Raw genomic sequence first — 13,275 nt, 5'->3', positions numbered from 1 at the left:
ATTTTCGTCCGCAGAACGGAATTACGATGTCGGGAACCGGGAGCTTTTGGCGATCAAGTTGGCATTAGAAGAGTGGAGACACTTCTTAGAAGGTACGGAGACACCCATAACCATACTCACAGACCATAAGAACCTTCTCTACCTAGAAGGGGCACGTCATTTGAGCTCTCGGCAAGCCCGCTGGGCATTATTTTTTTCACGATTTAATTTTCTCATCTCCTTTATTCCTGGCTCCAAGAATCTAAAGGCGGATGCCCTGTCTCGACAGTTCCTTGCAGAGGACAAGTCTGAAGAGCAGCTAGAGACAATTATTCCCTCTAGATGTATCCTGTCCGCCAACTCCTTTGATATTATGGACAAGATTCAATCCGAGCAATCACAGACTCCAATGGGGCTCAAGGTTCCGGAGGGAAGACTCTACACGGCACCCCAACACCGCAAAAGGGTTCTCGAGTGGTGCCATTCCTCTAAATCGGCAGGACATCCAGGGATACGGAAAACCAACGACCTTGTTCAACGGACCTTCTGGTGGCCAGAGAGGGCTAAGGATGTGGAGGAGTTTGTCAAAGCGTGTGGCACTTGCGCTCGCAACAAAGTACCCCGGGTCAGACCAGCAGGTCTTCTTCTTCCTTTACCCATTCTAGACCGTCCCTGTAACCATATTTCTATGGACTTCATTGTAGAGCTTCCAGACTCCAAAGGGAAGAATACGATTCTTGTGGTCATTGATCGTTTTTCCAAACAGATGCACCTTGTTCCCTTGAGGGGTCTTCCGAATTCCTCCAGGCTTGCGGATGTTTTCATCCAGGAGATTTTTCGTCTTCACGGAGTGCCTGCAACCATCGTCTCTGATCGTGGGTCTCAATTTGTGTCCAGATTTTGGCGAGCCTTTTCCCGAAAATTGGGGATTTCACTTCAATTCTCCTCAGGATACCATCCACAGACCAATGGGCAGACGGAGAGGGCCAACCAAAACCTGGAACAATACCTTCGGTGTTTTATAACCGATACACAGGATGACTGGGTGGATCTGCTTCCTTGGGCTGAGTTTGCTCTTAACTCCCTTCGCAATGACTCCACTCAAGAATCTCCCTTCTTCATAAATTGTGGCTTTCACCCTTCCCGTCTACCCTTCTCCCCTCTATCCTCAGGAGTACCAGCGGTGGACAAGCGCATCTCCCGGCTGAAAGACTTATGGACGAGGATTAAGGAGAACTTAAAGGTGGCCACAGGGAGACAGAAACTCCAGGCAGATCGCCTTCGACGCCAAGTGCCGGAGTTCGCCCCAGGAGACAAGGTGTGACTTTCATCCAGGAATATCCGACTAAGGGTTCCTACCATGAAACTAGCTCCCAAGTTCCACGGTCCCTTTCCCGTGGTTAGGAGGATTAATCCTGTGGCTTATCATCTACGCCTTCCACCCTCGATGAAGATACCTTCGGTCTTCCATGTGTCTTTGCTTAAACCAGCATTTCAGAGTTCTTGCTTTTCCAAAAATACTTCTCCTCCACTTCCTCTTATGATTCAAGGTCAACAGGAGTACGAGGTCCAGTCTATCCTGGATTCTAGGATTTCCAGAGGAGGAGTACAATACCTGGTCCACTGGAGGGGGTTCGGACCAGAGGAACGTTCATGGATTCCCCACCGGGATCTTCACGCACCTCGACTCCTCCAGGCTTTTCATCGTAGGAATCCCTCCATGCCATGTCATGGACGCCCGGAGGTCGCCCCTGAAGGGGGGGTACTGTAAGGATTCAGGAGTCACGCCGCTCGCGGCGTGCTCCTCACTCACCTGCAGCCCTGCCAGGGTCTCCCGCGGCTCACACGGATTCCTCCTCTAAGACGCCGAGCTCCGTTTCCCCTGTGCGTGCGCGCGCACATCAGTTCCCTTCTTCTGCCCTCGGTTCAGGGCGTGTGCCCGCGCACGCATCCACAGGCGCAGCCACACGGAGGCGCGGCCACACAGAGGCGCACCAGCCTCTAAAAGGCACAGTACCCTTTTCCAATGCTGCAATTCAATACACCAATTCTTCTAGGATCTATAGCTCCTCCTCCAGGAACTCATCTAGACCTATCCCTGTCTCAGCCTGGCCCATTCACACACCCCCACCTTGCTACTCTGCCATTGGACCCACTTGCCTATATATACCCTGCAGCTTCATTAACTCGTCGGCTGAGCATAGAACCAGTTGTTCTCATCACTCTCTGCCTCCCTAGTCCTGTCTTGTCCTATCTTGTTTTGCAGTCTTCCTCGTGTACCGAACCGGCTTCCGCTACGTCTACCCGCACCTCTGGCATCCCGAACTCGGCATACGGCAACACGACTCTCCGCACCTCTGGCATCCCGATCTCGGCAAACGGTAAACGACAACGTCCCTCTCTCTAACCCCGGACTTGGCAAACAGCACCCTCTACCATCCGTACCTCTCCTGCCCCGATCCGGACTTCCAGACCACTCTACTCTCAAGACGTGCCCTCGTGGCTGTGGGTGGTGTTATATCCTATCCCACCTCAGCACCGCGGTCCCGTCTCGTTTGTGGTGAGCATGCCCTGACAGTCAGTGAGTGAGTGTATATGTGTGTCAGTCAGTGAGTGAGTGAGTGTATGTGTGTCAGTCAGTGAGTGAGTGTATGTGTGTCAGTCAGTGAGTGAGTGTATGTGTGTCAGTCAGTGAGTGAGTGTGTATGTGTGTCAGTCAGTGAGTGAGTGAGTGTGTATGTGTGTCAGTCAGTGAGCGAGTGTGTCAGTCAGTCAGTGAGTGAGTGTGCATGTGTGTCAGTCAGTGAGTGAGTGTGTCAGTGAGTGAGTGTGTGTGTGTCAGTCAGTGAGTGAGTGTGTATGTGTGTCAGTCAGTGTATGTGTGTCAGTCAGTGTGTGTGTGTGTGTGTAAGTTAGTGTGTATGTATGTGTGTTAGTCAGTGTGTGTGTGTGTGTGTGTGTGTGTGTGTGTATATGTGTTTCTGTCAGTGTGTGTGTGTTTGTGTGTGTGTGTCAGTCAGTGTGTGTGTGTGTCAGTGTGTGTGTGTCAGTGTGTGTGTGTGTGTGTGTGTGTGTGTGTGTGTGTGTGTGTGTGTGTGTGTGTGTGTCAGTGTGTGTGTGTCAGTCAGTGTGTGTGTGTCAGTGTGTGTCAGTGTGTGTGTGTCAGTGTGTGTGTGTGTGTGTGTCAGTGTATGCTTCCTGCGGTTTCTTGCCTGAGGATAGCTGGCCAGCTCCCCCGCAATGATCGTACTCAGGTGCCCCATCGAGAAGCACTCCTCTCTCACCCCGATACCCTCCATCAGGTGGTTGAGTCCTGAAACCAGGCTCCGGATGTGAAGCTGTAGCTCGTGGGGCAAGGAGGGCAGCTCCACGTCCCCCAGCCCCGGGATCCTCCTCTTGTCCGGCCAGCTGCAGTTGAGAGCCAGCAGGTCTCCACCAGGTAGCAGCGGGAAGAGAGAGAAGGCCGGGGCCAGGAATAGGTGCGGGGAGATCGGGGCCAGGAATAGGTGCGGGGAGATCGGGGCCAGCAGCAGCGGCACCCACATCACCTCAGCCGCAGTACTGGAAGGAGCTCTGGCTCACCACGTCCCACACCACGTCCAGGGCGCGGCCCCGCAGCTCCCCATGAACAGAGCCTTTGGCTGGTTGGCAGCGCCGGCCTCGAAGCTGGAGAACTCCTTGACGTGGAGGGCCCCCACGGAGAGCAGCAGCAGTTCGGCGCAGCCGCACAAGTGCAGGATCTCGGCTGTGGCGGCGGTGAGTAAATGTTGAGCGGGGGAGGAGGAGGGGGGGAAAGCCGTCCTCCTCATTCACCCGGCAGCACAAGGAGGACTCCGAGCCGTCCGTGAGAGTCACCATGACTACCGCGCATGTCAGCGGGCGCGGGCAGCGGCGGCAGTTAGGAACGGCGGCGGCGGATGTGTGGGAGGAATGGCATGCGCAGGGGGGCTCTGTCTGAGTCACCAGCCCGGCAGAGTCTCCAGCCCGGCAGAGTCTCCAGCCCGGCAGAGCGCACGGCTGGGACAGAGAGCGGGCCTGGTCCCAGAAGCCGGTCAGCGGGTTGTAGCAGGAGAGCCGGGCCCGGTCCCCGCTGCCCCGGATGCCGCCCGTGCCCATCTCCACCTGGGGGAAATTGCAGCCGTTAGGAGCGGCGCCGGCGGCTATCGCCACCGCCGCATCTGATTTATTGAGCGGTTGGGATCATGTCAGTGTTGGGGTCGGGCTGAGCCAGAACACAGCCCGGCCTCAACTGCCAGCACTGATGTCACATCCGTTTCATTTCTGTCTCCACAATCCATTTTTGCCCCAGTTCGTATGAGGTGCCACTAAAGAAGTTTCACTTCAAAAAGCCTGTCACAGGAGACCAGTACTTTAACACCAAAACTACCGGGATCACTAGCACCAGACAGGACAAAGTTGTAGAATAAAGTGGGGTTTATTCTGGCACACCAGCAGACAAACAAAGAAGTACAAAACATGATACAATACCAACTGGGGGCCTGGGGAGTAGACTCTAGCCTCGCTAGGTGCAGGCGCCTGCTTCAAGGAGGCTTGCCCTGTCCGCTTCTCGTCCAGGATCTCAGAGTGCTGATCACACAAAGCAGCCCCTCTGAGATATCTCTCCAGCTGGTCACTGTAAAGATCAAACTCCTCCACAGAATGTCTCTCAGTCTCTCAGAAAGTCTTCTGAGGGTAGATCTTCACACTCCTTCCCAGAATGTCTCTCTCAAATGGTTCTCTGAGGGAATCTCCCCACTCCTTCCCAGAGTGTCTCTCTGAAAGTAGTTCTCCACACTCCTTCCCAGAGTGTCTCTGTCTGTTAGCCTTTCTTGCTCTCAGAGGCTCTCTGAAGGTAGAACTGATTCTCTGATCAGCAGCACCCCTTATATAGTCCTCTGTGGCTATCCTTTACATGGGAGATTCTACTGGACAATTCAAGCACAAATTAAGCACAGATTAAGTTAGGGCCACAACAGCCAGAGGGCATGCTAAAACCCATCCCTGATTAAATCAGAGTCTGTGCAATACAATGCTCTTCCTTCCAGATCTGATCAGCAGCCTTTCACCTCCCCCCAGGAGTCCCGACACCTAGCTGTCCCTAATCCTATCAATTCTATAGAAAGCTTCAACTAAGTGATAGGGCTGACACTCAAAGCACATTTACAGAAAAATGTTGATTCACTAAACTATGGGATTGCATTTACAGGTAATAACAAATACAGACTTTGAAATACATTCTTACATTCTTGTCTCTCTGCTATATCATCCTGGATGGCCCTCCGTCGCCTTAAACTCAACATGGCTAAAACAGAGCTCCTCATACTTCCTCCCAAACCTGGCCCTACTACCTCCTTCCACATTACTGTTGGAACTACGATCATCCACCCAGTAGCCCAAGCACGCTGTTATGGGTCACACTCGACTCCTCTCTCACATTCGCCCCTCACATTCAAAACATTTCTAAAACTTGTCACTTTTTCCTCCGCAATATAACAAAGATACGCCCTTTCCTCTGTTGCTCGACTGCTAAAACTCTGACTCAGGCCCTCATTCTCTCCCGTCTTGATTACTGTAACCTCCTGCTGTCCGGCCTTCCTGCCTCTCACCTGTCTCCCCTACAATCTATCCTAAATGCTGCTGCCAGAATCACTCTACTCTTTCCTAGATCTGTCTCAGCATCTCCCCTACTGAAATCGCTCTCCTGGCTTCCAATCAAATCCCGCATCTCACACTCCATTCTTCTCCTCACTTTTAAAGCTTTACACTCTTCTGCCCCTCCTTACATCTCAGCCCTAATTTCTCGCTATGCACCACCCCGACTCTTGCGTTCTGCTCAAGGATGTCTTCTTTCTACCCCCTTTTTATCTAAAGCCCTTTCCCGCCTTAAACTTTTTTTACTGACTGCCCCACACCTCTGTAATGCCCTTCCCCTCAGTACCCGACTAGCACCCTCTCTATCCACCTTTAAGACCCACCTTAAGACACACTTGCTTAAAGAAGCATATGAATAGCACTGTGAACATTCTGAACACATGATACATAAAGCTTGGCCCCCTGCAGACGCACTTACCAGAACTCGCTCCTACTGTCTCTGTACGTTCTCCCTACCTACCAATTAGATTGTAAGCTCCTCGGGGCAGGGACTCCTCTTCCTTAATGTTAGGTTTGTCTAAAGCACTTATTCCCATGATCTGTTATTTATATTATTTGTTATTTATTCGATTACCACATGTATTACTACTGTGAAGCGCTATGTACATTAATGGCGCTATATAAATAAAGACATACAATACTGCTGCGGCCGAGTTTATTCGAGCATTTGCCCGTTCTCGGCCGCAGCAGTAACCTGGCGCACGCCAGAGGGTGCCGGGCGCGCGCCGAAGACAAGGAGGAGCGCCCTCCGATCGGGGCTTTCTCTCTCCCGCTGCCGGGTCCGCCGGGTCCCCCGGAACCCCCTGCCGCCGTCCCCCACATCGCGGGACACCAGGGCTCCCTCGGGGAGCCCTGGACGCGCGTGCAGGGGGCGCAGGCACCCGATGACGCGTGACCGCGCGTCGATGACGCGCGGCACGCCGAGGGAGTGCGGCTAGCATGCCGGGGCATCCCCAGGCTTGCGGAGCTAGCCGCACTCAAATAAAATGTGCCGCCTCTGTACAATACAATACATGGAAATACATTTACACTTCCCTGTTCTTCCCCAGATGTTAAATACATTTGGCCAAAATAAGCCTTACAAAGGTGGCCAAGTTACATAGATTTAAGGGTAGCTAGCTGGGCTTCATAACAGTTTTGTGATGCCAGATACCCCTACCGTCACACCGACTACTCCATACTCAATTCAGGACTCTATCTCACAGTTCAGGTCCGTGATTTAAAGCTGCAGTTCAGTCAATATCCTGCATGTGTGTTTTTTTTAATAAATCAGTTCTCTAGTAAGAAAAAATACTTTTAGCATTTTCTGTTTTAAAAAAAACAACTTTTAAAGACCAATTTTCTTGTATTCTATTTTAACAGCCATTTGCTAAGGCACTGCCCCTTCATGTCCTGTCACAAGCCCTGGCACACCCCTTTGTCAGCCCTGCCCTCCCTCTAGCACATGTCAGTGCAGGATTGCTCATGAATATTCATGAGCTTCCACTGACAGACAAGCAGAATATAAACAGATCCCTTCACTAATTATGTCACCAAATTTCGACCTATCAATACATGGAGAACGAATTGACCTGCAGCTATACAGTTCTTTAGGTAATTAGAGATTGCACACATAAAACTATTGAAGTAAAAAAATAAATTAAAAAAAAAAAAAAAAAGACTGAACTGCAGCTTTAATATACTCCCGAAGCCCTGCGGTTTACTTCCTGTCTAGAGATGAGCATCATTACAGTAGGGTCTGGAGGGTGGACACACTTCTGTTCGTGTTGTGGTTGGCCCTAGTACAGGTGTCACGGGGGCACTGGTCATCATTATCTGAGGTCAGTCAAACTCTCTCACTCTAAGCCCCTGACACGTGGTCTTCCAGTATCAGTTCTCTTGCTACAGCAAAACTCTGATCCCCATTCCCCACTTGTACAGTATACATTGGCAAGGTCATCATGGAGTTGGTGGTTGCCATAGTGGTGCCGTTGTGGAGGAAACATCATCAATCTTACTTTGACAGATAATAGCTGCATCTTCATCAGTGATATGATGTTGCTGCTTTCTATTTGTGACACGGCACTCATTTTTAATGTCTACAGCCATATTTGTCTTTTTTTGGGTGAAAGTCTGCACAAAAATACCAATGTGTCAGTAACCATGGTACTATTAATCAGTTGCAGGTGACCACCAGTTCAGGTAAGCTAAATTATGGTCACTGGCATACAGCCATAAGACATATGACTAAACCAGTCCTGCTTTACCAGCATATCTGGGTCTATAGCAGGATGAGTACTGAGACCCAAATGTGCTGATTTCTCTAATTAATGCGAGGGACTTCTAGAGTCCGTCTGTAACCAGCTGTGAAGCAATACCCTTGTAATACTGCTGTCTTTTATTATTTTTGTTGCCAAATATAGCCATTGAACTGGCAATGCTGCTTCCTGTGTCTCTCTGCACCACCATCTCACAACCAGCCTCTAAATATCCTAAAATTGCAACACATAGAAAACTTACCATGTTCCTGTTGCTTCAGTGCATCCAAATCTAGACTTTCATTTTCTTTGAAAAAATTACAAAACCTTTCAAATGTGTCTCCATATACATTAGCTGCATCAAAAGCAGATTGAATAGTTTCCTAAAATTGACAAAACAAAATCGTAAGATTTGGTTGCTGTGAACCCAGCTGAGTGTATTGGCAAACATTGGATAATTGCTGTACAAGTAATTGTATTCTTGAATCGGGATTCTTCAAACATGGATAACTTTTTAGTCATATCTAGTTAAGGCATTTCCAGGACAGAAACATATCCAGAGTTAAAGAGTTTTAGGATTATTCCTTAGACAAAAGAAAAAAAAAGATCAATATTGTTCAGGAAAGAAAGGTAACATACATGCTTATTGCCACAATAAAATAGATTAAACTTTTCAGCTTTGTTTAAGGTTGTTTTATTTATTTAAATATATATATTTTTTTTTTTTTAATTAAATCAATGCTACATTGCTCACTTAGGTGTAAAGTGTATATCAATTAGTGTGCTAATGCTAATCAAATTACTGTGTTCAATATGCGGTATAAGGTATCAAATGAATAAATAAACAAATTTAAATACACATATATACTATATAGTGTATACAACAATGGTGAAAAATAAAATTGAGAAGAAATAAAGTCCAATTAGTCAATTAAGAAAAATAGAACTAACTTGTAGGGAATTAGATCTATTGCAGCTTCAGGTGGAACCAAAACGTTCCATACAATTCTAGATAACAAAAAAGGAAAAAAGAAGCGCATGCTCCATAGCACAGTCAATTTAATAAAAAGTGATTAGAAACAGAGTCAAGATTAAAAACACTGAACAAAATATAATAGTTCTGAACATTCTCGTATTTACATTACTACATTATAGTCCTGTATATGGCATCCAGCTGTAAGGCAAGGTTTTTTTTTTGCGGTGACCAAACTATTCCCAGTATCTCCCTAAATTAATTTTGAAGCGCTGTAGACATATACCAAGATGTGACCAAAGCAAACACTGCAAGTGCAGATGTAAACCTCTGTGGTGTCATCACAGATGAAGGGGGATATCACCACTTTGTGGTTTGGCTGTGATTTAAAGAATCCTGTATTAAATGGATCACCAACGTTATACAGCCTCTCTCTTCTAACATCAAACAATGTGTGCCTTTTACATGGAGCCTCCTCCCCACAAACAGCTGTGGTCGAAATCAGCAGACACTAGTAGTATGAGTGAAACACACCATGCAGGCATCCCGGATGAGGAAACTATCCAAGTGGTATTTAGCTTAGGTTAAAAAGTCCAGCATTTGTAAAAAAAAACCTCCAAAGCGTGTAAGCATCCAAGGAGACTATCCGCTCTGACCAAAAAGGTTTGCTCAGTTTGTAACTGTTTCTCCTCATGGTGGTTCACTTAGGGAGCATGATTTGATACAGATGACATGGTCTATGACCACTGTAGTTCTGCGACGATCAAAATGTCCCAACGCGTTTCGTCGCTGTGAGGCAACTTCCTCAGGGGTATCGAGGATGTCACCTTAGAGGACATTTTGATAGGAGCAGAACTACAGCGGTCATAGACCTAGACCATGTCATCTATATCAAGTCACGCTCCCCAAGTATCACAAGGATTCAACAGGAGCAGGGTTTTCTGTTTGCCGGGCTGGGAGACTTTTGCATTTGCGGAGCACAACGAGGAGAAATGGCTACAAACTGAGCTACAAACTGAGCAACCCTTTTCGGTCACGGTAGATAGGCCCCTTGGGGACCATGCTGTGGCTGGCGCAGCCTGGTGTGTGCCGTTAATAAACACAGATCAAGTTGCTGGTTTCCCATGGAGTGTTGCAGAGGACGCTTTTGCCTTCACCTGTGATAAAATTGTGTCACCCATCACCCATGCGCAACTTTTATTCATGTTTGTGAGTGCAATTAATTTTTTTTTTTATCTACTGTGACAGAGTCACTAACACAGTATGCTGGAGGGAGGAGCATATGTGTGCTTCCAGCAAACAAGCTGGTAACCTCCTGCTAGAGAACTACATGCACCGGCAGCTAATTAAGCAGGAAGGACTCCTGAGAGACTGAGGTTTAAAAAGGCAGGAAGTAACCTGCACAAGTGAGTTAGCTTTTCTCCAGGAGGGTAGAGAGGCTTCTCCCCAGCTAGGATGGACCCTGGCAGCAGTAGTTCCCCAGCCCTGCAAGAAGCTTTGCTGCTGGGACCAGCTGGGACCCCAACCTGGGATATAAGATCACCACGGACTGGACAGCCTGCTCCCCGGAACCGGCGTTCCTGAAGGACTGAAGGAGCGACACGGAGACCCTGGGATAGGAATCCCCTGCAAACAGTTAAGCCATAAATAAGGCTGCGCTTATAGTGCCTTGCGATGGCGATGCGACGTCGCTCCGAAACAAATACATGGACTCCGTCGCAAGCGCTTATAGTAAGCGCGACGGCGCGACCAAAAATTTTGAAGCAGGGTAAATTTTATTTTTTTAGAGACAGTCGCCACATGTGACTGTCTCTAAACCAATGAAATTGCGCGGCCCGCCCCTTTTAGCGACGTCACTGGCCTTGATGCCAGCGACATCGCTAAAAATCAAATTACAACTTTCGCCAGTGGCAATGGCAACGAGTGACGTCATCGGTCGCGTCGCCGTCACCAGCACTATAAGCGCGGCATAAGACTCTGCAATATTTAAAGGACTGTTTGTTTCCACGAGATAATATGTTTTGAGCAGGGAACCAGGTTAGCTGGCGGCCCTGTTAGACAGGGTCACAGTAAAGTTGAGTTAGTTTCCCTAACGGGAATAGGAATTTATTTTATGTTTTATTTTTACTTAAAGAGACACTACCCCTGATGTTCACTTGCCAGGTGGATAATAAAACCACTATAGTTAAACTTCACACCGTGTTGTAGCGTCTTACTGATCCTTCCGCAAGGACGTCCTGCCACACTCCCCAAATTGTATTTAAACTATTGTATTGTATTGTATGTCTTTATTTATATAGCGCCATAAATGTACATAGCGCTTCACAGTAGTAATACATGTCATATAAATAACGAATAATATAAATAACAGATCATGGGAATAAGTGCTTCAGACATACTGTAAAAGTAACATTAAGGAAGGAGTCCCTGCTCCGAGGAGCTTACAATCTAATTGGTAGGTAGGGAGAACGTACAGAGACAGTAGGAGGGAGTTCTGGTAAGTGCGTCTGCAGGGGGCCAAGCTTTATGTATCATGTGTCCATGATTATCCAGTGCTACTCATATGCTTCTTTAAGCAGATGTGTCTTAAGGTAGGTCTTAAAGGTGGATAGTGAGGGGGCTAGTCGGGTATTGAGGGGAAGGGCATTCCAGAGGTGTGGGGCAGAAAGTGAGAAAGGTTTAAGGCGGGAGAGAGCTTTAGATACAAAGGGGGTAGAAAGAAGACATCCTTGAGAAGAACGCAAGAGTCGTGATGGTGCATAGCGAGAAATTAGGGCTGAGATGTAAGGAGGGGCAGAAGAATGTAAAGCTTTAAAAGTGAGCAGGAGAATTGAGTGTGAGATACGTGATTTAATCGGAAGCCAGGAGAGGGATTTCAGGAGGGGAGATGCGGAGACAGATTTAGGAAAGAGTAGAGTGATTCTGGCAGCAGCGTTTAGGATAGATTGTAGGGGAGACAGGTGAGAGGTAGGAAGGCCGGACAGCAGGAGGTTGCAGTACTCGAAACGTGAGAGAATGAGGGCCTGAGTCAGAGTTTTAGCAGTTGAGTAACAGAGGAAAGGGCGTATCTTTGTGATATTGCGGAGGAAAAAGCGACAAGTTTAAGAAACGTTTTGAATATGAGAGGAGAATGAGAGAGAGGAATCAAGTGTGACCCCTAGGCAGCGTGCTTGGGCTACTGGGTGAATGATCGTATTTCAAATAGCAATGTGGAAGGAGGTAGTAGGGCCAGGTTTGGGAGGAAGTATAAGGAGCTCTGTTTTTGTCATGTTAAGTTTCAGTCGGCGGATGGCCATCCAGGATGATATTCCAGAGAGGCATTCAGAAACTTTGGTCTGTATAGCAGGTGTAAGGTCAGGGGTTGAAATGTAAATTTGTGTGTCGTCAGCATAGAGGTGATATTTAAACCCAAAAGATGTGATTAGGTCACCTAGAGAGAGTGTGTAGAGAGAAAAGAGAAGGGGTCCCAGGACAGAGCCCTGGGGTACACCCACAGAGAGATCAATAGAGGAGGAGGTGTTAGCAAAAGAGACACTGAAGGTACGATGGGAGAGGTAAGAGGAGATCCAGGATAAAGCTTTGTTCCGAATACCAAGAGTATGGAGAATGTGAAGGAGAAGAGGGTGGTCCACGGTGTCGAATGCTGCAGAGAGGTCGAGTAATATGAGCAGAGTGTAATGACCTCTGTCTTTGGCAGCATGGAGGTCGTCAGTTATTTTAGTGAGGGCTGTTTCAGTAGAGTGAGCAGTGTGGAAGCCAGATTGTAGAGGGTCTAGGACAGAATAGGTGTTGAGAAAGTGTAGCAATCTATACTAAACTATACTGTACTATGGAGCATGCACTTCTTTGTTTTGTTTTATCTTTTCTGGATGTGGTTTCTTCAGTAAAAGCTGCAACGTGTCCTGCTGTCGATTTAGTTCTCCAAGCATACAATATAATTTTTTGGATATTCATTTGACATCATTTGATATATATTGTAATACAATCACTGTCTCTAGGTCATGGAATGTGAGTGATATTCTTTATTGGCTATATGCTAACGGTGGAGGTTTTTTGTTGCCTTTTTCACCCACCATAACTTAAAATGTATATGGTAAACCTACCCAGCCTAGAAAATAGCAAAGCTAGTATAACCAACTACACACTGATGAGACCCATTAAGGTTGAAACATGTCTATGAGTGGTTTGACTAGCTTTGCATCTAATCCCATGCTGTGCTTAAAAGCTGTGTGAACAGCATTGCATTTGCTTATATGGGTTCCATGTGAATGGATATTCCAGGCAAAAGGTGACACATTGTCTGCTCATTTGCATGTCATTTCCCAGAATCCCTTGCTGCAGTGGGAGCACTGTATGCTAGGTGATAATGGTTGAAAGGCAGGGTTGCAGACCTGTCTAAGACATGTGAATGTGCTCACAAGTGATATTCTTTAT

The 13,275-nt window shown here is 47.5% G+C and overlaps 1 protein-coding gene across 4 annotated transcripts in view; it reads right to left on the bottom strand.

The window, feature by feature from the left end:
- DNAH6 (dynein axonemal heavy chain 6) overlaps positions 1-13,275 on the bottom strand; it is a 448,872-nt gene that overhangs the window by 345,922 nt on the left and 89,675 nt on the right. For all 4 annotated transcript variants that reach the window (XM_075607019.1, XM_075606995.1, XM_075607010.1 and 1 more), the window contains one exon: positions 8,131-8,251. In XM_075607019.1, coding sequence (XP_075463134.1) covers positions 8,131-8,251 — 121 coding nt within the window. The remainder of the gene's footprint in view (positions 1-8,130; positions 8,252-13,275) is intronic.

Source organism: Ascaphus truei, chromosome 1, assembly GCF_040206685.1.
Source record: "Ascaphus truei isolate aAscTru1 chromosome 1, aAscTru1.hap1, whole genome shotgun sequence".
Taxonomy (NCBI): Eukaryota; Metazoa; Chordata; class Amphibia; order Anura; family Ascaphidae; genus Ascaphus; species Ascaphus truei.
The sequence above is the reverse complement of the archived record's forward strand: the minus strand, read 5'-3'. Positions and strand labels throughout refer to the sequence as shown.